Source organism: Lissotriton helveticus, chromosome 12, assembly GCF_964261635.1.
Source record: "Lissotriton helveticus chromosome 12, aLisHel1.1, whole genome shotgun sequence".
Classification (NCBI taxonomy): domain Eukaryota; kingdom Metazoa; phylum Chordata; class Amphibia; order Caudata; family Salamandridae; genus Lissotriton; species Lissotriton helveticus.
In genome coordinates, this window is record NC_136073.1 from 820473408 (window position 1) to 820501272 (window position 27865).

Here is a 27865-nt window from a genome sequence, read left to right on the forward strand (position 1 = left end):
AGTTAATGTGGTGCCTCTTGTGATGAGTAGCCCACCCAGCTTGAATGGTCCTGTGCTTCAAATGTTCATCACAGTCCGCTTGAGAGGCATCCATGGTGATGATAACACACGGAATGGGAACAAGAAAGAGTCGGCCCAGCAGCAGAGTGATGAGCGCTGGTGCTAACCAACACGAGATCGTCCCACCGACCCTCCGCTTGTGACCTTTGGGCCAAGAGGCACTGTTATGATCATATGTGAAGCCGGGCATAGGGCAATAGTGATACAGGAAGATATCATGCCCAGGAATCACATAAAGGTTCTTATTCAGATTTGACTATTTCACTTAAAAGAAGTAAATGCTGGGGGACGGTTAGCTTCCTGTGTGGGCTTGAGTAGGCTTTGCCTGTGACTGAGATTAGCACTGCACCTAGGAAGGGCTAGATCTGATGGGCTCAATGTGAGATCTGGTGGCATTTGTTTTCAATTTGAGGCTGTGCAAAAGGGTGTCCGCTGGGCTCTGTTGCTAGCTGAGTGTCTGCTAAGCACTGTTACTAGCTTGCGCTCTTGATCTGCTAGTCGTTGAGGTGGGGGTAAAAGTAGATACCCCACCTTCTCAGGTGGGAGGGTACCACCGCTAGGCACTTCATGAAAACCCTTGGAGCTGTGGTGACACCAAAAACAAGTGCTTTGAACTAGTAGTGATGACCACTTACCATGAAGCAGAGGTAGCTCCGGTGGGTGCGAAGGATTGGGATGTGGAGTAGACATCCTTGAGGTCTAAAACCATTATTTGATCACCTTTTTGCAGAGGGATGACATCTTGGAGAGTGACCTTGTGGAAGTGTTCAGACAGACTGTAGTGACTGAGGGGCCTGAGGTTCAAGATCGGTTTGAGAGAGCCATGTTTTTGAGGGTGAGGAAGTAAAGAGAATAGACCCCTTTGCCTCGTTGGTTGGACAGGTACTGGCTCTATGGCCGCCTTATTAAGGACAGCTTGCACCTCTTCTTGCAAAAGAGTGAGGTGATCACTGCTGAGAGTATGAGTGCAGGTGGGATATTTCAAGGGAGTGTGAGAAGTTCCATGCAGCAGCAGTGGCGAACCACCAATAACACTTGTCTGTTGTGATTTCCTGCCAGCGTGGTAGGAAGCCCTGGAGTCTTCCATGGACTAGTGTTGTGTGATGGGAGAGGGTGGGAGGGTGAGTCAATGTTTGGAGGTGGGGGCCCCTTTACCAGAACCTCCTTTGACTCTGCCCTTTTTGTTGTTGCCCCTGTAATCACACTTAGTTTTTCCTTGTGCTGCCTGCTGGTGGTACAACTGTTTCTGGTTTGAGGGTACAAGGTCTGGTGAAGTGGCTTTGCAGCCTAGCCTGTATCGTGGTCTACTAAAGTTTCCTCTGGGTGAGGGAGTCTGTAGGGCGCCAATGGCTTTAGCAGTGTTGGTGTACTTCTTGATTTCCTCCAACATCTGATCAGTCTTGGGCTGAAGAGATGCTCACCCCTGAAGGGCAGGTTGAGTAAATGTTGCAGTACTTCCTGCTTGAAGCCTGCAATGCAGTGCTAGGCATGGTACCTGATGAGGACACTGGTGTTAACCTCCCTGGAAGCAGTGTCGGCCACATCAAGGGCGCAGCTGAAGGGGACATTGGAAATAGTCTTTCCCCCATTGACTATTCCCCCCCCCCCCCACCCTTGAATTCTTCTCGGATATGTAGAACTATCTCCTGCATCTTGTTCCATTAAGCCTAGTCATAGTGGGATAGGAGGCCACCAGAGTTGACTATTCTCCAGTGGATAGTGGCTTCCTACTTCTACCCATAACCAGCCAGGTCGAGGCACTTGATTTCCTAATCAGTCAGTTGAGCATTGCCCATGGCCTGAGCGGAAGCTCGCTTGTGTGCCATGTGGACAACTAGGGAGCCTTTTTGGACAGGACCCCTAATGTAGACTGGGTCTGTGGGAGCAGGTTTGTATTATTATTCTAGTGATGGTATTACCACCTTGGCTTTAATGGGCTCCTTGAAAGTATTGCGGTCTGATTTGAGCATCTCCTTGAACTTTGGGAGAAACTGGACAGTTTTCTCCCATTTAGAGAGTGTTTCCACCAGTCGTCTTCCTTGCGGAAGAGAGGACATGCATGTCTACTTTGTGGAAGGTGGACTCCCGTTGCATCACCTTGTGGTATGCAGAGGTGTAGTCTGGGATGATGCCCTAACAGGGTAATGGTCCAGGACTGGAACCCCCAAGGGATCAACTTCTTAGTCATCCTACAGGTCATTTGCAGGCGCTGGGTCAAATGTAGTCGTTTAGGAGTCTGTAGGGTCGAAAGGGCTGTTTTACCCGTAAGACGAGTAAAAGGACCCCTTTAGTGAGCTTGGTGGTGGAGGGCGAGGTGTAGGTGGAAGAGAAGGAGGAATATGTTGTTGGTGGCTGTTGCCCCTGTTTTTATGTCTCTTTAGTTTAGGAGCTGGTGCGAATTCCATAGCAGGTTGCTCCTCAAAAGTCAGTTTGCTCTTCTGAGGCAATGTCTGCAATGGTGTTGTATGGTGTTTTCGACTTTGAAGGTTTTTACAGCTTGTGGAAAGCTCAGAGCCCTGCAGTTGGGAATCAATGGATGAATCAGCCTCCGAAAGTGGGCATCAAGGTGATCGTGGGTGATGAAGATTTCCTGATGAATGGAATTGAATTCTACCATATAGATATAGGTCAGAGTGGAGACTCAGGAACACAACTGAAAACTGAGCCCCAGTAGTACTTGGTCAAACCCAATGGTGAAAAAACCCCCAGCCAAAAATGTGTCAGTGCCCATGCACATTGCCAACAAAGGAAGGAGCCACAGGGCACCTAGTGACTAAAAAAAATAAAAAAAAAAATTCTGAGAAAAACAATGCGCAAACTTCTGAGCGGAACAGTCGATGACAGGAATATGCAGAGCGTGTGTATCTACAGCAACACATGCTATAAACATGTGGTTTCTAACGCAAATAAAAAAAAATAATACTCCCGGAAAATGTGCTGCATAATTTTTTTTTTTTTTGCTGCAGATATATCCCGTCAGTAAAAAAATACACTAGTCTATTCTAACCTCACTGGCCGCTATCCAGTGCACTTCAATACTAAACAATGAACTAATGATTTATAGCACACAGTAACAGAGCTGAAAATATCCTACAGTGTAGTTAGAATGTGTTATCGTATCCTACACCAGAGAATATCATAGGTTGCAGCGCTGAGAATGTTCTACTGTGTACCACAGTCGACAATATTCTAGTTTGAAATGCATCAAAGAATTTTCAATCGGCAACCCAGCTGAAAAAATCCTACTGTGTAATATGGCTGATAGTGTTTGACCGGGTAACCGTTGAGAATCTCATATTCTAACAGTTGCAAAAATCTTACTCTAACGCAGCTGATAACTTCCTACTTGTTACTACAACCAAGTGTTGCAGCGACAGTGTCAATAATGCCCTATTGCATAATATAGCAGAGACTATTTTACTGGCTTGAGAATATCCTGCTGCAGCGGACAACCCCCTAAAATGTAATGCAGCGAGAATATCCTACGGTGTAACATATCCAAAAATACCCTGCAGTATATATAACACAACTGCTACGAATATCATACCGAGTAACAATGTTGAGAATATTCAACTTTGCATTACCCTGCTGTGTAACTAACAAAGCCTAGATTATTCCACTATTTAACATAGCCAAGAATAGCCTACTTAGAATAGGTCAGTGACTAACGAAAGAACAGTGACCTCACCTGTCCAACCATTTTGGGCTTCTTGGTGTCTGTTATATCATACTGGCGAATATCTCCATGCAGCCAGTTACTGAAGTACAAAAAGCGGTCGTCCAGAGATAGCAGGATATCTGTGATGAGACCTTTGTGAAGGAAGCATTAAGGCACCATGTAAATAAGGGAGGCATAGACAATACAAACACCAGCTTCAGAAAATGGTGCCAATATTCTCAACGGCATGGGTAAGTCAATCAGGCGAGAAAGGCTCACTTTGATAAGAGTTGAAAAGTTAGATCAACAGCACTCTGAAGTACGAGAGGGCTTCTGCATGAGAGCATTACAGCAACGTTACTCTATACAAGAGCAGATATGTCAACCACAAACAATCGGCTGCCTAAGATGGGATACTGGCAAAGGTCTCCGACAATGTTCATTACATTTCTAAATTAGTAAAGCATTAATAGCATTGCTGAGTTTGTAGGGTCAGTAAATCCTACCTCACTTCAGCGATGAAGGTAGTCATCTGAAACCACAAACTAAAGATCGAAACTACTGGGAAAAGAATCACTAGAGCTGTAAATGACGCACGGTTATGGTACGTTTTCCACCTATCTTGACTACTTTGGGTTCTTTTTCCCCATTTGACCATTTCCACACAAAATCAGGTTACTTACTTCTCAGCCCTCACTTAGGTAAGTGCTATTGAAAGGTTAAAATACTAAGAATAAAGCATTATGCTAAATTTGGAAAAATAGATCTTTCATCCAAGTCCAGCGAATCCAACAGACACAGCAAGACAGACCACAGCCTCAAAAAAAGCCCACAGCAGAGGTAGCGCTTGACCAAGTTACAAGCGATTTTGGTGGCTCTGAGCTGCTAAACGATCACTTTAAAATATAATCCCACTATATTTATGTACATTTTTCAAGGAAAAACCACAGATATATCTTAGCTATTTTTCTGCAAAAATCTAAAATCGATAAAACGCCTAAAATGTGCAGTCATGGTAAGCAGCATACAAAACACACTTTAGAACTCAGGTCTCCAGCCATGTTTAACTCTTGCTAGACTGCCTTTTTCCTGTGCAAATGGTTCTTTTGAGCAGGCATTGTGAGTTGTGGAGTAGGCGCACAAAATGACTCCTATCTCACAATGCAATTGCAAAATAAATTACAATGTTACCGCAGTATCAACACTTTTAATGAGAAAACAATGAATATATGTTATTTAGTTTTTGTGTAGGTGTTGATGTGGATGATGTACTTTTTGTGAGATCTTAAGCATTGCATTCGGTGTGCGAGTTACAGTATACGTAGCTCGTGTAAGTTACACCCATCATTTGCAAATTTCAGTGTTTAGGTTTCGACTTTGGCGAGGGGCGAAGCCCCTCCCAGTCGAAATCTTTTGTTTTTAGTAGTGAGGTTCGGACCGCCTCTGCCTCTCATTGGCTAGCTCCATAAATGGAGGCTAGCCATTGGGAGGCAGAGGCTGTCAATCGCGCTTTCTCACGAAAACGCGATTCGGGGGCGTTTCTGGTGCTTTTTTTAAGCCCTGCCCCTTTGTCCCGGGCCGCGCTGCGATTGGCTGCCGGCCCGGGACACCCCCGTGACGTCATTCCCGGGCCGCGCTGTGATTGGCTGCCGGCCCGGGACCTGACTGGTTGACGTCTGGAGCTCATCTGCGTTCCGAGAGGGGAAAAAACGACAACAGGAGGATTTGTCGTTGGCCAGGCTTGTTTTGTTTCGTTATTTCTGTGTCTGCTTTCGTTCCGGTTTTTCCTTTTTAAGTCTTAGCTCGTAGTTTTCTTTGTGTTTATGATTACTTTAATTTGCAGGCACAGGCTTTGATATCTTTCTTCAGTTTTCATGCTGTAAATATTTGTCCTTCTTCTGTATCAATGGGAGCGGTGTAAGAGAGGCTCGGAAGAAGGGCGTGTCTACACAAGTTCAGTTTCGGCTGCTACTGACTAGAGATGAGCGCTTGAAGTCGGTTTACAGGAGTAGTAGGCGGGGTGGATACTGCACAGGGCCCGCTGACGTACAGCTGGAGGAGCGGAGCTACCAACAGGATACGCACGGAGGGTACGAGATATGCAATGACAGAAGGGCGGGCCCATGGCCCGGACTGGGGCGGTGACGTAAACGGTGAGCGTGCCCAACGATAAGAGACGAGAGGGAAATGAGGATGTACTGGACAGGTGGGCATGGCCCGGGTATCGCAGGCGACCAATGAGAAAAAGCAGGAGGAAAGTAGTGTGTCGGTAGCAGGTGGGCGGTTCTGAGTGACCGCGTACTAGCATCCCATTGGAGGAGGCGGGAGGGAAAGTAGAGCGTTTGTGGCAGGTGGGCGGGGCTTTAGGGTCTGGAGTCGGAGAACGGTAGCGGCTGCGGCGAAAGTTGTAGGGATAACTGGGTAGGCTTTGGCAGGGAACCTGGACGGGAGACAGCGCGAGGAGACCACCATGAGCACCTGAGCCGGCCCGGGGGACGTGCCCCGCCACCCCCAATGACCACCGCCGAGCGAGGTGGCAGCGAAGAGCTGGACTTCAGGCTTCTCTTCGGGGAGGAGGCTGCACAGGCGCCACAGGGCAGCGCAGGTGAGTTAAGGGGTGTCCGTTTACGAGTACCCGAATCCAGAGGCGACGGGGTTCGGTTACGGTGTTTGACGGAACTGGTGTCCACCGTACTAGTGTCACCAGGACCTTGTGTACGGTCCTGGACGTCATGGGATGTCCCTCCCCTGACACAAGTGGCTCCTCCCCTTGTCATGTCGGTTTTCGAGGTGTTAGGAAGCGGATAGGCTTAATTGTGGCAATTGTGGGCTGTATTGGGCGTTTCGGGACTTGATGGGATGCTCAAGAACTATACGAGGACTTAGTAGAGAGCAAGGCTCTTTCTGTGTTTTTTTTACTCTGGGATAACATTTTGTGAATTTAAGAGTGTGGTTAGAAGGCTTTATTAGGACGGTTACTACTGAAGGGAGAAAAGGGGTTATTTAGTGGGCAGAGTGCAAAACATATTTCGAAGTGTGATATTGAGTGTAGTGGGGAGGAGAGGGCTCTAAGAAATAGCCAAAAAGAATACAGTATTATGTAAAAATCTTGTCGTTTTATCTACACATAATTGGTTATGAAATAGAACACATCTCTTAAATGAACAATTCTTGACCGATCCAATATGTTTGGCCATGTCAAGGCTGACTTTTTGTTATTATTTATTTTTGTTGCAAACAACGTGTATGCGTAAAAGTAATACAAAGTGAAGTCTTCTGTCTTTTAAAGCTGATGTGCACGTGTTTGCAAAAAAGTTACAGGTGTTTTGCAGAAATAAACAAAAAAGTGAAATGATAAAAGACATGAAAACAGAGAATGACCTACTAGTGGACTACTTTCTAGCCATAGGGTGCATGTGGGCAAGAGCAAATGCTGCAATTCACAAAGTGAGTCAGTGGGTGAAATGGGCTGACCCATTGCCATATGCTATATATAGGCTGTGGTGGGTGGAAGCAAAATGCAAATTGCACTTGAATAGACCGAAAGATTTAGAAGATCTTACCCCTAAAAATCCTGTGTGTGTGTATATATATATATATATATATATATATATATATATATATATACACACACACACACATGTGAACAAGGCTACTGCGTTAGCCGAAACTCGTCATCCTGCCTGACTTTTGCGCACCTGGTTTAAATAAAAGTCACTGTTGCCAGCAGTGAGAACAGCAATTCCAGTGTCCGTGTTTCTCCTTATGGTGGACCAACCACCGGAGTGGTAATTAGAGAGATATATATATATATATATATATATATTAACCTGATAAGAGGCTAAATGTGTGTCTAGGTCAGATTTAAAAACAATTGCAAGTCAAGCTGTGGGAAATGCTGTCTGTTGCAGTCGAAATCCCTGTTAGTTTATGTGACGACCACAGACGCCTGTGTGGGCAGCCATGGGGCCACATATTTTAGTGCAGGTTGGTTCATTGGGAATAATGACGTTTATTTATGATAATAAAAGACTCCAGCCAGTGACAACAAGCATTTACAATGCAACGGTTTCTCCTTTGGAAAAGTTAGAGCTATTAGCAATGTAAATGACAATGCCATTTATTTATCTGTCTTCAAAACCAACACATAAATACAAATTTTGTCATTTACAATGCCAATAGCTCAAACGTTTCCAAAGGCGAAACCGTTGCATTGTAAATGCTTGTTTTTTTGTTGTAATTCATAACTATATATTTACTTTATCTATGTTTTTTCAAGTTAATTTAATTTTTTTCTAAAACATATTTTAAGGTGTTCTAATATTAGTTAACCATAGCTTCACTTTAACCGTGAATTTTTCAGATACTTTTTTTTAGGTTTCTGTGAATCTGTTCATCAAAAACCTCATCGAAAATTACAGCAGCCTCTTTCTGCTGTCCTTTTTTTTTTTTCTTCTGCGAGTTCAGCAAATGGGGTTTGTTAATCTTGCGGACTAATGGACACTTTGACAGTCATCAGTGTTTGAGGACCAAGGTCCAGTCTGCAAACAATTGGTGAGGCCCAATCTCATACCCACCCTTTGACCTGTTGGAGCCAAAAATCCAGCACCAAGTCAACATTTCTCTTTTTTTAAAATGTATTTATAATTTTTCACCCTGGGGTTGGCCCCTTTAACTCACCTCAGCCAGGGGGTTAGGGGATACTAACCCTCTCCTCTTATCACTCCTTCATTTATAATTTTTGAGGGTGCTGGGACGGAGTCCACAAGTCCTATTGTGGTCGCAACAATATTCTTATTCAGGGTGTGTCCAGCCAATTAGAAAGGACTCGATTATGACAAGTGTGGAAGTTGATGGCGTGTACTCTTAGGAGGGATGGATGATTATTTAAATATATGATTCACCTTGTGTAGAATGTCAGAGTAAGAGTTACTTAGACGTTCATTTCTTCAAGTATTGAAATATCTATTAATTTGGTAAACAGTTGACAGCATTCCCATTATCTCTTCATACTCTGTCTTTTGAAATTTTAGTGAATGTGGCTAAGCCAGGGATTAATTTGAAATGCATATATGGGTTAGCAATCCATAATTGCCCCTTGTGAAAATGCAGCAAGGAATATAAAGAGTTTTCTAATATTTATTTTTCACACTTGAAAAAGACAGTATCCACCATGTAAGGTTATACGTACAGTACTTCTGTCACGATAAAAGTTTTCTTATAAACATTATTGTAGTTACCTTCAACACAGTGCCAGATACAATGAAAGCATACAGCCAAAGGCCTCCATGAACTATGCCTGCAACCACCACACTCTCAAAAACAAAACCGAATATACTACACTGGAAAATTTAGAGGGGGAAGCCAGTAGACAATGATTGCTCTGAGGCCATCCTTTACCCACAACCAATCCCAGTTTGACAAAGGGTCAAATAGTAACAAATAAAGTGAATGAGATAAATCCTTGCAAAAATTTACTTTGAATATAGAAGCTATTTAAGATAACAAAAAACACACACACACAAATTGTGGTGAGTGTTTAGGGAAAATACACTTTCACAAGAAATAGGCCAGGAAGGCCCAACTGTCATCCAAGCAGCTTAGGCAGCACTAACCACTCCACTCATTCTCCCCTCTACCAGAATAACACCTACGCGTTGGGAATTCATCACTATTCATAACATCCTACAAAAATGGACCATTATTCCCCAGGCCTCATGGTTTTCAGCGCACCTTCATTGTGATGTAAAACATGTTAATATAGCATGTTCTTTTTTTGTTTGTTTTTTATTCTTTTTATTAATGCACACAAAAAGAAATCATAAACACATACAATAAATACACTGGGTTGCACTGTATTTCGCTTTGCAGTTAAAGACGTCCTCCTAATCAAAGAAGTACAACTGTAATAACAACAAATGGTATCAGGGATCTTCCAACAGTGCCGGATCATCTGGCGAATCTGGAGGAGTGCATATATTCGCCCCTATACTGATTCCAGGGCCCCCAAATTTTGCCCCATTTCCTGGGTCTCCCTCTGGCCACATATACCACCCGCTCCCTAAACATACACCAGTCCAAATCTTCCATCCATTTCCCAACCGTAGGTGGTTGAGACGCCCCCCACAATTGAGCGATATTACGCTTAGCCACACCACATGCCAACGTGGCCCACACCTTTCCATGGGAAGAATAGCCTGTTCTTTTTAGGTCGCCGTCTACCAGACGGTGCAGCTATCTGGCTATGCGAAAGACATCCCCGGGACTTTCAGAAAGTTGACCTGGGAATGCATTCCGCCTGTGGCTTGCTATTGGCTTTGTGGCTGGTCACTGATGGTTTCTGCCTTTCCACTTGCTGGCTTTATTTGCTTTAGGCTTTGCAGCTTGAGTTTGTACCACCCCATGCAAAGGTCGTGTTTACAGAATTCTTCCACAAACACGTTTTCTGTAATAAACAGGCCTTTAAAACTTGTTCTTATCTTGTCACATTTGCTGGGCATTCAAAGGCATAGGTGAAATGCCAAACTGCGTTTTCTTGGGAATCTGGTGTTTATTTTGCTTTCGCCTGACTTCAAAGTGAGAGTGTTTATATATAGGAAAGAGGGCAGCAACATACTTTCTCAATGGAGCCTGCTTGTGCCCTTTTTTTTTTACATTAATTTATTTTATTTTAGACATAGCCATCTCAAAAGGTATCTCGTTCTTCAGCTGCACAAAACATTTTCACGCTTTTTGCAAAATTCCTCTTCTTTCGTGAGTCTATTTAATTTGTGAAATTACCTCTTTAGGAACAAAGTACAAAACCACATTTCAGACTCTGAGCAAGCCAAACATATGGTGATCTTGGGCAATTTACACTGTTTAATGCCCATTCACTGTCAAGCACAGGATAGGATTTTTTTCACAGGAAAGAGCCAGCCACAATGTAACACAATTTAACAATGCTTAGTTTTCACCTTGATGTGTAAAGCGTATGTTTTATTTATGGCATCTGTGGCAACTTTTTTTGGAGAGTTTGATAAGTTTAAAGGGACCTTTTATGAAAGCTTTTGTGTTTATGTTTAGCCACACAATAATTATGTATTTTGTCTACAACTGTGCCTTTTTCGGAACACATATTACGGAATATAAAGGATTTCCTCATTTAACATTGCATGCAAAAGGGACATGATTTCAATGGTGCAGCCCGTACAGTGGCACAGGTGCCAAAAGGTCTAGGAAACCCACTGAACACAAAATATTGCTATATTTTACTACTAAACAAGCAGCCACAAATGCAGTTACCTTGCAGACACTAGGGTCATGATTTGAGTGGTGCAGCGGCACAGGGTCCAAAAGCTCTAGGAAACCCACTGAACATGGATTATTGCTATATACACATAGCTTACAGCATTACTTTAATAAAAACTGTAACCTATTGGACTGTTCTTTCTACCTACCCCTTACGTTCCATTCAGAGCATTTATATGGCATAATTTCACAGTATTTCTATAGTCCTGAAATGCTTCTGCATCTGGACACACTAACACCTTGGCAAGGGCATTCTCCATTCTAGAACATTAGCACTTCAGCCATTGTAAACACTATTTAAATGCTCATTACTTATCATATTGCATTCCAAACAAAGCATTGGCGAAGCCATTAGGGCTCACCTATGCAAGATCTATTGACTTTGTCATGGATTTTTAGCCAAATTAACTAGCAGCGTTAGCTTCAGTGCAGCATAATTGAAAGAAAAATGCTATAAAGCGGACAACGTTGGCTATTTCATACAGCTTTTCTTACATTACTTTCAGCCATTTGCAGCCTAGCTAAAATAAATGAGCAAAGCCAATAAATCTCACATAGTTAAGACATATTGGCTATGTCAGTGCTTGTTATTACTGAATAGACCACAAACACGGCCATACCACTAGATGGCACCAGATGCTGGAGCTGCCAGGTTTTTTCTTTTTCTGCAAGATATATGTTTGTTTTACTTAAAAGCAGGTGTTTGCATTATGTGGATCCCGCATCAAATGTTTGATTTGCCCCTACAGAAACTGCTACGCCTACAACTACGTCTGTCACACAACCTGCTTCTGCCACATGCACCAAAGTACAAGTGCCCCCTGCCTCCTCTTACTTCTTGAACAAAAAGAACCCCATTTTGATATGTTTTGCGAGCACTAGAGGCTTGATTGATGCATTGCTGGATCAATGAGACAGCAGAGAATCACAGTACCTTTTTGTGGTAATGCCAACTGCATTGTGATGTCCCTGCATAATCCTGCAATATGTTGTGCATACACCAGTTATGACTCTTGCGCTACAGAGTTGCCTTTTGTTTGCAGGGAGTTAACGTTTCACTAACCAAATTCTTTGGCTATATTTCCCAAAGACTAGAGTCCTGCCACCAGATCTAGAAACACAACTATATTAAATATTAAGAGCCACAGTGTAAGAAAGGTATGTTATGCAGCACTCTCAACTACAAGGAGCCTCAGGGGGAAAGAAGAAGGGTTTATACAGGCCGCCCCCCACTCAATACATCTTAAACAATCAGTGGCCTGCCCTTATGCACTATGGGGTCAGAGACCCCTACTTTGTTGTATGTTAGTCTAGTCAACAGAGGGTGTAGTACAGCCTTCTATCTACATGTGCTAAATAGAGTCACCACTTTGCAAAGTAAAAAGATAAAAATATAAGACCAGTAATGTGTGTGCGTGAAACCCACGTGTATATCCCACACCTCACTAAACCTTTCTCAGAGGAACAGACCTTCCAAAAAAAGGGGGAGGGAAGTTGGCAGAGCCTCACGGGCGCAACACCCGGGGGAGGATATAACAGGCTGGTACTCGCCTGTATCCTCACGTTCTCATCATCAGCATCTGCCAACCGGTAAAAGAACGGGGATATAAACTGTGCAGAAAAAGAAAAACCTATATGTGTTCTGTGTTAGTGACCCACTGTGGTTTGCCAAAACTCCTGTGCTTGAGATCTGGTCCCACCATTAAAAAGAGCTAAGCGACACTGGCAAATCCAACTTTATTCCGTGCTGTGTGCCCGCTCTATTTAAAAACAACCAACATGTTTCATCGCCGAGTTTCCTTTACCGGCAATTTCGTCAGGGTTTTGGGTCAGCGTGAATACTGCACGTCTAGATTCTCCCTTTATTGTACCAGGTGGCCTTTCGAAATCGAGCCTACCAGGCTCCCGTAGAAGAATCTGGGATGGTTGGACCCTTTAGCTTACAATGAGTCATCAGTTATCATTGGTTGTTTTTAAATAAAGCGGGCACACAGCACGGAATAAAGTTGGATTTGCCAGTGTCGCTTAGCTCTTTTTAATGGTGGTGGGACCAGATCTCAAGCACAGGAGTTTTGGCAAACCACAGTGGGTCACTAACACATAGAACACATATAGGTTTTTCTTTTTCTGCACAGTTTATATCCCCGTTCTTTTACCGGTTGGCAGATGCTGATGATGAGAACGTGAGGATACAGGAGAGTACCAGCCTGTTATATCCTCCCCCGGGTGTTGCTCCCGTGAGGCTCTGCCAACTTCCCTCCCCTTTTTTTATGGAAGGTCTGTTCCTCTGAGAAAGGTTTAGTGAGGTGTGGGATATACACATGGGTTTCACGCACACACATTACTTGTCTTATATTTTTATCTTTTTACTTTGCAAAGTGGTGACTCTATTTAGCACATGTAGATAGAACTACACCCTCTGTTGACTAGACTAACATACAACAAAGTAGGGGTCTCTGACCCCATAGTGCATAAGGGCAGGCCACTGATTGTTTAAGATGTTATGCAGCACACCAAACTTACCAACTTATACAATTTACCATATCTTACCCACTCCACTGGTTTTGAAAACTAAAAAAGACTATCCCTTGTACTAACTTCAGATCCGCAGTGAACGGCACGCCCTTGTCCTTCGTCATCTAGATGGGAACGCCACCTTAGCAGGCCTTCCAAAATGTTCCACAATGCCCCTTCCTGATAACATGCACACAACTGCTCACCTAGTTGTTGGTGAGAGGGAATCTGATCACATCTCCCTGTTCCGAAGCACCTTTATTGGGCCCTGCTCGAAGCAAGAGTTGATTTAAAGAAGACCTATAGCACTCAAATCAGTCCACACCGCCCCATTCCTTCTGAGCATTAAACTCAAACTCACAGGTAGTTGATGAAGGACAAGAGACAGAGATCGACTGATTCTAAGCAAACTAAAACATTAAAAGAAGCTTTCTCATGTCTAGCCCCAAGATTATTGCACTCTGTCCTGGACAAGGCAGGACTGAATCATATCCTTCTAGCTTGCAAGAAAAACTTAAAAGTTCTTCTCTTCACACTGCACCTCCTCGACAGACCCAATTGTTAATTTTACCCTGCTAGCTGTTCTTCGATTACCTCAGGGTTAATCATTAACTGCAGGTTTTCCACTCTTTGTACATGTGAGTTGGCTAGGTCGTGCTATGTGAATAGTTTAAAATACGAATACATTGTTGGGGGGGGGGGGCAGGTGAAGGATGCTTTCGGATTTCTGACATCCAAGTAATAACTTAGAAATCTAATTTTTGCCAGTGGGACACATTGCTCTAGGTGACTGTGCTGCAATCAGCCACACTTAATAGTTATTGCTGACCTCTTGCACAATTCCTTTCAGAACTAATGTCTCCTGTCTTGGCCACAGTTTGCAGCTCTACTTTTGTGAATCTGGACTTTGCTTCACAGCTTTTGCCATGAGACGGATGATAGTTTCAGCTGGCCGGAAGTCAGGTTTTGAAGGTTCAACACTGTTGCAACAACCTCAATCTGTGGCCTATGTGGCTGGTGGAAAATGAAATGCGTGGTGTGCTACGGTCTTCAATACATTACAAGATGTTGCTTATCTAAAACTGGAAATTAGGTGCATTTTTGTTTCACATCAGTCAATGCAGTTGAAGCCTAACTCTATGGTCAAGCAGATTCTGCATACTTCAGATGAATCCACTGCCTGAATTTCCATAAGTTTAATGGGCTGATTGATAAACAAGATCACTGCATTGTTAGGGATTACGAGGATTGTACAAATGAATAGCAACACAAATAATATCGCGGCATACCAACATCAAGAACATATATCAAGGAACAAAATATGAAACTAAGTGCAAATTCGGGAAGAATACATTTACTATTCCTAATTTCACATCTACATACCTTGAAAATATATGCACCACATGGTACAGGTATAGAAAATTCTGACTATTTATAATATTCTGTCCTTGGCGTGGTCTCATCCATATCGTTGATTCAATATCAACCCCTCCCCTGCGCCGAATGTTCTGCGCTGGTGCGGAACGTTCTATTGCCCGGGCGGGGCCGGAACGTTCAGCGGACGTGCGCTGCACTACAGAGGTAGTGCATGCGACGTCCGCTGAACGTGCGCCGCACTGAAGGGGTTAAAGGAGCACCCTCCTGCTTAGCTCCTTCCATTCACGGTAGCCTCACAATGACACCAGAGTAAAAGACATGCCTGTAGTTAAAGCTGGTAAACATATATTTATAATGCAATGGAAGGTGGAAGGGGTCACTTGCCAAAGGGGTTCTTGTGCTCCCTGGCCTGCATGGCCCGGATGGTCCCTGGTTGGTGTCTGTAGTCTTCAGCAAGAGACTGAATACTATACCAACAAGCCAATACCATGCTTCTTAAACAGGCCTCGTAATCTTTTTAAACTCTAGAAATTATAGGCAACACGTACAAGCATTTCATTTTGCGAGTCTCTAATTGCGTTTTTTTGCGACTTGCAATTAGGGACACTCAAAATGTGATGTACTAATGTCTCAGACGATTCCCAATGGGAGACTCAAATTGCCTACCTCATCAATACTCATGAGGAAGGTCGCAATTTCTGACTCATTGGCAATGGCCTGTAATCACAGGGATGGTGGCCTGCTGGAGTCCACCGTGTCTGTGACTGCTTTTTAAATAAAGCAATGTTTTTTTCAAATGCAGCCCATTTTCCTTAAAGGAAAACTGGATGAATTTAAAAAAGAAAAATGAAGTTTGCTTTTTTTTCTCCTTTTTTTCTTTTTAAGAGTAGGAAGTGCTCCATGGGACCACTGCCTGTTCTTAAAAACATTTTGGTGCCCACAATCATAAAAGGGGAAGGGGTCCCTTGGGGATCCCCTCCCATTTGCAAATGGGTTACAAACTCCTTCACAGAGTTGATAAAAAAAAAACGAATGTGTTGCAACCGCATTCCGGTCGCAAAACATTCATAAATGCTCCTGTGACTCGTTAATAGGTAGGGTAACCCTTGAAATGCTCCTTCCTAATACCAATTTGCAAACCCTATTTAACCTTATCGACTCAAAAAGTAAGGTTAGTACATGAGAAAGAGCTATTTAGCAGTCGCTAACGGCCTGATTTCCTGTTTGCGACCGCTAAAACCAGTCGTACATTTGGCTCTATGATCTTTGAAGCACGCTCGTTACAGGTTTCCATAAAATCATGAACAACTGAATGCATCTGCCTGACCCTGTATTTTTACCTTAACAAGAAATACAATAGATAGTATGCTTTATATTTTACTGCTAGCCTTGTTCTTTTGCAGGAGTTTTTTTCATTGCCCTACTCGCAAGGCTTGTTCTAGTGGAAACTGTACATGGAACATGGGTCAGGTGCTTTCTCTTTTTTAGGCTGTGTCCACAGTTCACATAAACTTAAAAAAAAAAACACACCCTTGTTGTAATCTATAGCAACTAGGTGAGGGGCTCTCCCGCACACAGGGAATAAGGATCTCTGAATGTTACTGTTCCCAACACCCTTGGATACACATGCAAGCAGTTCCCAACCCCAAACACATGGCACCAAGGATAGATTATAAATCAAGCATGGTGGTATCCCCATCAGATTACATAACAACTGGAGTTTTTAAGTCTGCACCCGGATTTAAAGGGTGCTAAAAAATGGGCCCAGTTTCACTGGGTTCAAAAACACAAAAGAGGTGAATGCAGTACTCCCCACTGCAGTCCTGCAGCCTGTCGTCCCTTTTGATGCCCCCCCCCCACTCCATGGCCCCAACACAGCACAGCAACCTGCTGTGCCCCCCCCCCCACTCACATTTACAACCTGCTCAAAACAGGTTCTAAATATGAACAGAATAGTGCCTGTAATATGGGTAAACCGCGGGTTTACCAGCTAATTATGGGTCTGCATGGCTATTCCCCATTCCATGGACTAGAACGTGTAATGACTATAAACTCATGGGGAGACAATCACCAGAATATTTTACCAGAGAGCTGTGGTGCAGCAGACAGAGCAGCCGATTCTGGAACACGGGCTCACAGTTCGATCCCCAGCACCGATTGCAGCTCAGCTCAGCATCATGCGACTCTGGACAGCAACTCACTTAAACTCCCCGACGGGCCCAGCACCTGGATACCCTTAGGTGTGATAAATCGCGCTTTACAGATCTGGAATTATTATTATAATTATGCAGCGGTATCTTCTCATTGAGTTTACAGCTAACTCATACTTAGACCCCTAGTCCTGACCAGGGCTTCAAGTGTGATGAAACAACTGGGGCATCTCTCAAAGGGGCGTGGTTCATGTAATTAAGAGCGTGGCTTAAAAACACGTAATCTAAAAATCTGTGCTAAGCATAGTGTGCCGCCCGACTGGTATTTTGCTGCCTCTGTCATTGCATCCAGATATGGAATACAACAATTAACACTCCACCTACAACAAGCTAGGACTATTGGCGTTGTCAATGGTTGTTAGTTGCATAAGATAAATGAGGAACTATGGCTTTGTTGTATATAACATTGAAAATGCTTCAGTTCTGAAATGAGAAGACTGTGAAAGTACTACAACGAATCTCTTCAAAGTTACTTCAAAGGCAGTGAAGGGTGACACTGCTACAGAGTTCAGATTTCTTTTCACTCTGTGGGTGAGGGCAAAAATGGAGAGCCCGTTAGCAACCAGTCTCAGTACCTGCTTTTTAGAACAGCGGGTACGCCGCACCAGCAGGACCCGGCACACTTAAAGCTCTGGTCCTGCCTGGGAATGGAAACACCAGGAAGAACAGCACCCATGGTGCTTTCTGGCATTGCTAAGGTCGCACAAGAGCGCCACCTCCTGGCACAACAGTGAAAGGACATGTGAGAATCCACAACGGTTTACCAGCAATGCATTCTACCAAGTATATACACATTTGATCCAATATATTTGTCGCCATATTAAATGGATGAGACCTCTTTTCACGTGTACATTCGAAGAATACAAGAGAAATTCTATACCAATTGTATTGTTTGTTCCTTATATACGTATACCAGTATTTCAAGGGGCACCAGGGGATTAGTGGTAATTTAATAATGTGATTTCTAGTTCTCGTCTTCACATTTCGTCAGCCGTTAAGCTTGCGTTTTCCGTTTCATTTGTGTGTGTGTGTTGTTCGCTGCATCCTTCACAAGTTACTTAATATGATGCCTGACAGAATGCAGATGATGCGTTTCGGGTTAATTCCAAAGAGTACAAAACACCTGTGTTTACATCTCACGTTACATAGTCTATGTTCTTTACCGATGAGGAACCAGATTGGTAAGGTGAGAGCAAATGCACGTGAAATGGCTATAAGGTCCATTCATGTTGTCTATTTTGTGCTAGTTCTAATCACGTAGATGATATATGGCACCAGGTGACATAGCTCACTGAGCTAACTGCTCATGTGTCTACGCCCACTTGCTAGCTACAGCTTTGAGCCACTGGGAGGCAACCAAACTTTTATCCTTCAGATGTCAATGTACTGTAAATTAAATGGAATAGTCAGAGCTAGTGCTATTTGCAGAGCTTTGAAGCCTCTACGGAATGACAGTAAGCACTATGCATTACTTCCATTTGTTTGTACTCCAGCTTTAGCATTGCATACTCTAAATTATTATTGTTCACCCAGATTCTTTCGTTCAAAGGCGTCTCTCTTGTTTCTTTCATCTTCTGTGGGAACAGCCAAATTCTTGATAACAAACAATAGGAGTTGTTGGTAAAAGACCAAGCATCGGCAAAGCCAAAAGGTCTGTATTTAGCTGCTTTCGCTATGTCAGTAATGGTATTCATTAAGGTTTTTGGCAAAATGTCTGCTGTCATGCCCTCATTACCTTAGAAAGAAAGCCATTTAATTGAATATATAATAAGAATTTATACCTAAAATTAGGCCAAAGAGTAAAAGAAAATAAGTGCATAGCACCTTCTATAAAACACACAAGGTGATGGACGGAATGTTGCACATTGGCAAAACATTCACCCCCAGTCACAGATCTGGGTTTAATCCATCGTTTTGTTCACGCCACCCGAGTTCAGACATGGCCATATTTGTAAATCAGTCTTGACCCTGTGCCTCATGGGAACAGTCCAGCCTGAACTGCCAAGCCATGTCTTCCCTGGCGTAGTGAGCACGGGACGTGAAGTCAACTATCCTGGCTGATGACGGCTGATAGCGAGAAACGGGTCCTAGGATGCTTGATTGCGGTGCAGGGAAGACATGGCTTGGCAGTTCGGACTGGACTGTTCCCATGAGGCACAGGGTCAAGACTGATTTGCATATGGCCATGTCTGAACTGGAGTGGCGTGGTGAGCAAAATAACGATGGATTATACCCAGATCTGTCACTGGGGGTGAATGTTTTGCCAATGTGCAACATTCCGTCCATCATCTTGTGTGTTTTGCTGTTTGCCCTATGTGGGAAGGGTATGCCCAGACGTGGGTCCCGTGCTCACAACGCCACTGAAGTCAAGCTATCCTGGCTGATGACGACTGATAGCCAGAAACCGGTCCTAGGATGCTTGATTCGGGTCCAGGGAATACATGGCTTGGCAGTTCGGCCTCGACTGTTCCTATGAGCCACAGGGTCAAGAATGATTTGCATATGGCCATGTCTGAACTGGGGTGGTGTGGTGAGCAAAACAACAATGGATTAAACCCAGATATGTGACTGGGGATGAATGTTTTGCCAATGTGCAACATTCCATCCATCATCTTGTGTGTTTTGCATAGCACCTTCTATGCCATATGTTCAACACCAAAAAGAGTTAAAGCTCCCAAGGGTTAGGCTCGATAAAGCAGATTAACATTGAACCCTATCGCCCATGTTTCCAAGTTGGTTCAGAGGCGAGAGTTCAGGAACCTCAAGTGAGCTCAAAAGCATTCAGGCACTGACATACTGTAGCCTGTTTTGCAGGAACTAAAAAGGTATACTTCAAAGACTCAATGATCAAAAGAAGAGTGTCTATGGAGGTTAAACCATCCTCGGGAGCACAAAAAACAGCCACACTGGGATGTTGAAGAAGGCCCTCACTCACCACCTAGTGATGACATGCTTCATCATCGGGCCCCACCAAAGAGACCGAGTGTCTCTTTGGTGTGCTGCAACGCCAGATTTACTGCGGAGCGGGATGGTGAGTATAGGGCGTGTTGATTGCAAAATGAAACTTAGTGAATGATGGGTGAGTTAAAATGGTCTGTAGTGTATCTGAGATAATAATTTTATTAAATGATCACTAAAGACACGAAATATTAAAATATGTGAGGAAACAGTCCACTATAATTGAGTGGTGGGTTCCTAGAGAGTGGTCGACATGTTTCTTGCCATCAAAACGGTGTTAATTTACCTGCCAATTCATCAGGACTGTGTGTGATAAACCCTGGCGGTATGGGCACTCTAAGGCCCACCCTTACCTAGGGGCGTGCATGTGAAAATTAAATAAAAAGTGAAAAGTGCAAAAAAATTAGGAATGATTGAACTATTCCCAATTACTCCTGGTTTAGGAGGCTTCTACTTATCGTTTCTGCACTTTGTAGGTGTTAGGAATAAACACCATGGGTCACAGGAGGGGGGTGGGAGCGTATTCGGCACACCGCCCTCGACGCTCAGCACCCGCAGTCTACCTACGTCACCCTCGAACCGGACCCCGACGGGTCCGGTTCGAGGGTGACGTAGGTAGACTGCGGGTGCTGAGTGTCGAGGGCGGTGTGCCGAATACGCTCCCACCCCCCTCCTGTGACCCATGGTGTTTATTCCTAACACCTACAAAGTGCAGAAACGATAAGTAGAAGCCTCCTAAACCAGGAGTAATTAGGAATAGTTCAATCATTCCTAATTTTTTTGCACTTTTCACTTTTTATTTAATTTTCACATGCACGCCCCTAGGTAAGGGTGGGCCTTAGAGTGCCCATACCGCCAGGGTTTATCACACACAGTCCTGATGAATTGGCAGGTAAATTAACACCGTTTTGATGGCAAGAAACATGTCGACCACTCTCTAGGAACCCACCACTCAATTATAGTGGACTGTTTCCTCACATATTTTAATATTTCGTGTCTTTAGTGATCATTTAATAAAATTATTATCTCAGATACACTACAGACCATTTTAACTCACCCATCACTCACTAAGTTTCATTTTGCAATCAACACGCCCTATACTCACCATCCCGCTCCGCAGTAAATCTGGCGTTGCAGCACACCAAAGAGACACTCGGTCTCTTTGGGGCCCGATGATGAAGCATGTCATCACTAGGTGGTGAGTGAGGGCCTTCTTCAACATCCCAGTGTGGCTGTTTTTTGTGCTCCAGAGGATGGTTTAACCTCCTTAGACACTCTTCTTTTGATCATGGACTATTGACCGGGGAACAAGAGTGTCTGCTCACTCTCCCTATCTCTCTCCTTGTTACTTATACTTCAAAGACTACCATAAGAGTTTTGGTCTGTTGATAATTGTGATTTATTTTTTATGAGGATTTCGCCTGGAATGTGACTATTGCACCTGCTAAGAAGTCAATACAGTTGAATGCAATTCATTCACAAGAAATGTTTGAATGAAACGGTCAAGCCAAAGATCAGAGTTCACAGTTGACACGCGAGTAAGACAATGTCCTTGGGGTGTCCCAATGATGTCCGGTAGGGGCGACTAAGTGTCCGGCAGAAGGATACACAGCCCATTGAACTCCAAAGTCCAACAGCCACTGTGCTATGGGTCAGAGACAGTGGCTTGCACTCTGTTTTTGCCATATATTTTCAGCTCCTGCAACCCGACTGCCCACCCTTAGGCTGCTTTAGGTAGTTTGGGGAAATGGCAACTGGTAAGAGGACCTCTATCAAAAGAATGCAGATCCAGACAATAAACGGGGGATGGCGTCTGCTTCACCTCGGCAGGTGGTCTCCAGCTACTTCAGCTGTGCTCTTGGACTATCTCCCCCACCCACAGAGACAAAGGACTTTAGCGAGCTGCGAGAGAAGTATTCCACAAGTAGGCTCAACACAGCCATCCCCCATCTTCAGTAACCCACACGCATGTAGAGTGAAGACTATACTATTCGCGCATCCAGACACACGTTGAAAACAAACTCATACGTGTAAGTGAAGTCATGTCATGTCTCATGAAGGAGGCAAACAACCAATTATAGGAACCGCGCTGACTTTTTTCTGGGATTGAGCCAGTAAGAGTTTCACGGACTTCTCCTAAAGAGGGCCTGCAGTCCTTCGATCTATGAAGTAGCCTTTCCCTGAATTATTATATGACCACCATTCCTAGTGTACACAGTCTGGGTTGAGCAGATGTGGGGAGCCCTAAAAGGGAAACATCCTTTACAACGCAACTTTTACCACGCAGTGCCTTTACAACGCAGGTTTTTCAACGCAAGTCATTACAACCAATTGCACTGGGGGGCGCTCTAGGATAGGTAATAGTTTAATTTACTATCCAACACCTTCCCTACTATCCACGGGGACTGGAGTTGGAATAGTAAATTAAACTATTCACTATCCAGCACCCCCCCAACGCAAGTCGTTGTAACGACTTGCGTTGAAAAACCTGCGTTGTAACAGCATGCGTGGTAAAAGCATGCGTTGTAACTACGTACATCCGCCCTAAAAAGAGAGTGTAACCTGGAGTGCCCCTTGAAACCACCGCCAAGCTCTGACATCCTAGTCCATAAATGGTTCGCCTGCATGATGCTTCAGCTCACTGAGGTGAAAAATGCCCAGGGCTGTCCCAAAAATATACAAGCGTAGTATAGCACAGCTTCACAAAGGCATGCAGAAAACGTTAATCCAAATGCAATCTTCAAGTATCTCATGATCGTCGCAGAAGTATGGAGCTTAAACGAAGAACATTTTCTTGCTAAGAAAATGTTCATATTTCTACAATTAAATGTTTTTTCAGGCTGCCAGTTCCTCTACTGTAGACCAGTGTATAGATATGTCCTCTTACCATAGTTTCTATGTACTATTTACTGTATGTACAAGACTGTAATGCTTCCAGCTAAATTTGGGCTATAAACAGTTATACAGAGATTGCAAGAACTCCCAATATTGCCAACTGAGACTCAGAGAGATAATATGTCTTATGCTGGAAGGGGACAAGCAGACTCTACTGCATTGGTCGCCTGGTTTCACAACTTAAAACGTAGCTTCTACACCACAATTACTCCCTAGAAATGTAAATACCAATCAGTTATCAACAATGGGCTGATGTAGGCAGGGATGCATTTGACGTCACAGGGTTTCATTTAAAGGACTCCTTTAAAAAATGTCTCACCGCAGGTGTAACATGGTGAGTGGAATATTCCTGTGTCTCTGGGTGACTTGCCTTTCTTGCAAGGTCTAATAATCGCTGAGTTTTACTTACACTCTTGCCTCTTATCTTTCTGGCAATCAATTTCACAGTGTGAAATATTTTATGATGCTGCCGAATAAATAAATATGGTTGGATAATGAGATGGATGCACAATTGCAACACAAGGCACCTTGAGGTGAAACACTTTGGCCTCGCCACAGCTGACCCATTGAATCACTGGTGCAAAACCCAGACGGCCCTAATGGGTGCAGTGGTGACACTATTTTAATCCTCCAGAAACTTTTTATTAGCCGAGACACAGATGAGCAAAATCAAATCGGGTGGAAATTTCTGAGACACAGCAGGGATATTGCTCACCTGGCATTTCCGGCATCGCGAATCCTTCCACAGTCTTGTTGGGAACGTGAATGACCTTATCTGCAGCCCAGTCTCCCTTCTGTTTGGAAGAAAGGACACACGCTCAAGTGAGTGATGTAGCAGACAACAGAAGACAGATGAAGAAGCAAGCCCTAAATAACCTACAAGATACACGAGGAAACTACATCACAGCCCAACAAATACCTATTTGAGTTTTATATGTCCTGGTACAAACCAGTCCTCATCCTATGCTTCGGTAATGCAATTTCACCGTCACGGTGCTCCATCTGATAGCGCACCTGTTCTAGAGGAGGAAAGGGGACAACAGGTGCAAAAAGAAGGGCGGGACTGAGGGGACAGGTTCATGTCATCACCTCTTACCCACTCTATTACAAGGATTTACGCAAACCACTTTGCACCAGTAGGTATCTAGTCAGTTGGGCTATCTGGACCAATCAGAACGAAGAACAGAGAAGCTAAAGGAGTCCATCCATACCCTGTGTGCAGGGCCAGTGCAATTATCTTTTACATTAAACCCAAAATTGTATTTATACAACCATCCCTGGCGGCATCATTCGCTGCGTATGCAGGTAAAATTCCACTCCCTGTACCCTTCAGTGGTAACAACAATATTTTCATTGGTCTAGAACAGAATCAAGGGTTCACATAAGTGATCAATAAAACTACGCATAGTGTCAGTTGCACTTGTCACTTTTTCATTTTGTTTTACGCAGAAGTTTTAAATGGCACTGGCACAAAATAACAGTTGTAAAATCAACAGGCACACAATTCATTGATCAAAAGAAAATGGTCATTGTAGTTCAAAAAATGCAAAATTACACATATGCACCACTAAATAGTGCAAAAATAAATTAAATTTGTATTCGACTACACACTTCATCCAGTCACAGTCATTCATTTTAAAATAAAATTATATTTAAAATGCAACGTTTTCATGGGCATTTAGTCATACAACACCCAAACATATTGTCTCAAATGAGGTTCTTTTTAATTTATTGTTGGAGAAATAGCAGTAAAGCAATATCACCCCAGTGAATTATTTTTCATAATTCACAGAAATTACATATTTGTGTATATTATGGATTTCATCCAATGGGAGGGCTACAACAATAGTTTCCCAGCCCAGTTTTAAAAAAAATATTTTCTCTTTAATCACAATTGTCCAAATAATTAATGAAAGCGTCAAACGCGTTTCCCAGGTTAAACACGGTCTTCTCGCGATCTGAATTCGCCCTGCGAGAGGTCAACAAAACTGGAGTAACCCAACAGCAATCCGCGTTCCTATTCTCACTTGTACATTGAGGAGACCAGCTGCAGAACCTCTGCTTCCACAATAAAATATGTTTTTTAGGCAGCAAACATAATAGTCTTTAAATACCTACATTGTGATATACATCACTAAACGTGTATTTATATTGTTTGCACTGTAAATTACTAGTAACCAAAGAGTACAGTGAAAAAACTGTCTCGCGAACCTAATTTAGCATGTAATATAAAATAAATGGGCAGTAGATGTATTATGGCCAAACTAAGCCATTTTTTGCGCGTTGATGTTCATATAGCACTTTTATTGTTGCAAACAAGTAAAGGGTGAGTCTTATAAAGGCCCTGAAGGAAGGATAATAAACATATCATAATGTGTAGTTCCCTCCTTGAGGCATCGATCAATAATTACTTTCAATATTTCCCACACAAGAACCGGATTCTGAGTCAGTTAAATTTATATTTAGAATGCCTAATTGTACTATCAAATACTATCAAAACCAGTTATCCATCACTTACGAGTTTATCTTAATCATTTAGAAGTAATCACCCTTACAAGTGAAGCTTACATGCAATTAAAACCTATTTTTCGAGGGCTTTAAAATATTTGTTCCTGACATCTGTTAATAATGCTCCGACAAAGTTGCTTTAAACTGTTATAAAGTTCATTACAAGCAGTCACTGTTGTCCTATAAGGGCTCACTGTCTCAAATTGTCCAAAAGCAGTCCTGTATCTGCTCTTTTGAGGCCCATATCGGTTTTCAAAGCCAAATCTGTCATTTTGCTTTTAATATCTACAGCGGGCATGTTTCAACCTAAGAAGAGGGTAATACTGTGGTTCTGAAAAATCTGGATTCATATAATAGTACTGGACTCGAGAATAAAAACTTCGTCGAAATAAGACGAATTTGGTATCAAAAGACCGAGAATGACGAGTACGTCAAGTACATGTATTTTCGGCATATCCGAGTGACGATTTCACCTCGAAATCGTCATTTACCTTCTGAACCCTTAGCTGCATGTTGCCCTTTACATAGGCCTTAATCCAGTTGAATTGGATTCCACAAAGACACATACTCCTTAATCGACTTCTCCCTGACCCCAGTACAAGTTAGAACCATTGCCCCAGGCCGAGCTCGTTAGGTCAGTTCCCTCCCAGTGGCCGAGCAAGATAGCATCTAGGCTCAACCAGCCATAAAAGCATTTCAGCGCGCACACCTGCCATATCTCGCTCACATCTTTCTCCACTCCTTTCCTTCACTTGCTTTATGATGGGGAGGTGACCGTTTTTATTAGGGGTCCAGCGATATCTGATGAAATGTTGGGCCTGGCCGGATGATTTGTTATGGACAGCACGACGTGAAATATGTACATGTCATCATGACTCTGCTTTTCTTTTGTAATCAGTAACCATAAATGAAAATACCACGAATCCAAGGAATGTATTGCTCAAGGCTGAATATTAGGTATAAGAAGAGAAGCCAGACTTTGTGAAAGTGTGCAGTCTCCTGAATATACTTGTATCGTACTTCTAGGACCCTGTCACCTTGGTTGCAGCCAATAAACGAATCTTTGACTTCACCTGGAAGACTCTGAAGTTTCTGTCGGTCTGACTCAGGAGAACCCGAGGTCTCTGGTGTGTTGATCCCCTGGCACCGCTGGGTTACCGGTTCTGTGCCGGTTCTTAAAAACCCAGTACCTCACTTGGCGCCCAGCGTTTGGGGCGATTCCAGTGGTACCAATCAGCCTGAAGATCGTGAGGAGCTTCGTGTGAAAATTCCGGAGGAGGGCCCACCACCTCATCGACCCCTGCATGTCGACGTGGTCCGAAGGTCTTTACTACGAGGTTCCCCGCTTCTCGACGGCTACAAGGACTGCTGCCCTGGCTATCGCCCTGATGTTGGACCCTTGAAATTTTCGGTAGAGCGAAACGCTGAGACGAGTCTTCTGGTGAAGCCATCGATATTTTTCAGTTAAGTATAAGTGGAGCGTCTCCCAGTCCTTAGTTGGACTTACTTTGTGGTATCTTGGAGATGCATAAAGGTTTTTATTGGTTCTTGCAAGCACCATAACCGAAGGACTCGTGTTTTCACGAGAAATATCGTAGTCGATAAATCCTTTGAAGTTTTGGAACTAGACTAGAGAGAGAAAGGATGCCTAGTCTTAGACTCGGGAATTGGTTTTGTCTTGGTAGTAATAATAGGGACTCCCGATTGGAGGACTCATGTCCGGTTCCTCCAGTTGGAACTCCGACTTACGAGCTGTACGTTAAACATGGGGTAGGCCCCATCGTTTACAACGAGGTATGGATTAAATACACTAGGAAAGACGGTGTTTTAAAATGGCCCCAATATGGTAGCTTTGATTCTGAAATCTTAGACAACCTTGAAGTTAAGCTCTTCAAAAAGAAAGCCCGGCCGGCGATGTTTGACTCTTTCCGCATATGGCGCAAAGAAGCCAAACAAAAAGAAATTAAATTAGCTAAGAAAAATAAGAGAGAAGGGGGACTTTCAGTAATGCAAGCTGCCGTGCAGTTTAAAGATAATGAGGAAGAGCAGATAAATGAGTAGTTGCACAGGCAACGTAAAATGGCAATAGATAAGTGTTATCCAGTTTTGCCGTCTCTTCAGCAAGGGACAGCAAAAGAGCGTGAAAAAGACCAATTAATGTCGCAATTATTAACTTCGCCACCCCCCTATGCGCAGAATGCTACAGCACCTCCGCAACCTTTTGTTGCACAAGCTGCGCCTCTGGCTCTTCCACAGCACTCACCAGCTGTTCTTCAGCTGGCTCCTACTTCTTCGGTGCAGCCTCCTTCAGGCCCACCGACAACTTCTGTTTCTCCTGTGTTTTCTACGATTTTGCCTACTGTACTTCCTACATCTCCTAATGCCCCTCCTATGA

General features: G+C 43.5%; 1 protein-coding gene across 1 annotated transcript in view; it reads right to left on the bottom strand.

Moving 5' to 3' along the window:
* The window catches only part of LOC144799395 (methanethiol oxidase-like), a 141053-nt gene that overhangs the window by 30641 nt on the left and 82547 nt on the right, over window positions 1-27865 (bottom strand). Inside the window, exons 8-9 of the mRNA XM_078670685.1 lie at window positions 23678-23756; window positions 3749-3870 (exon numbers count right to left, since the gene is read on the bottom strand). Coding sequence (XP_078526811.1) covers window positions 3749-3870; window positions 23678-23756 — 201 coding nt within the window. The remainder of the gene's footprint in view (window positions 1-3748; window positions 3871-23677; window positions 23757-27865) is intronic.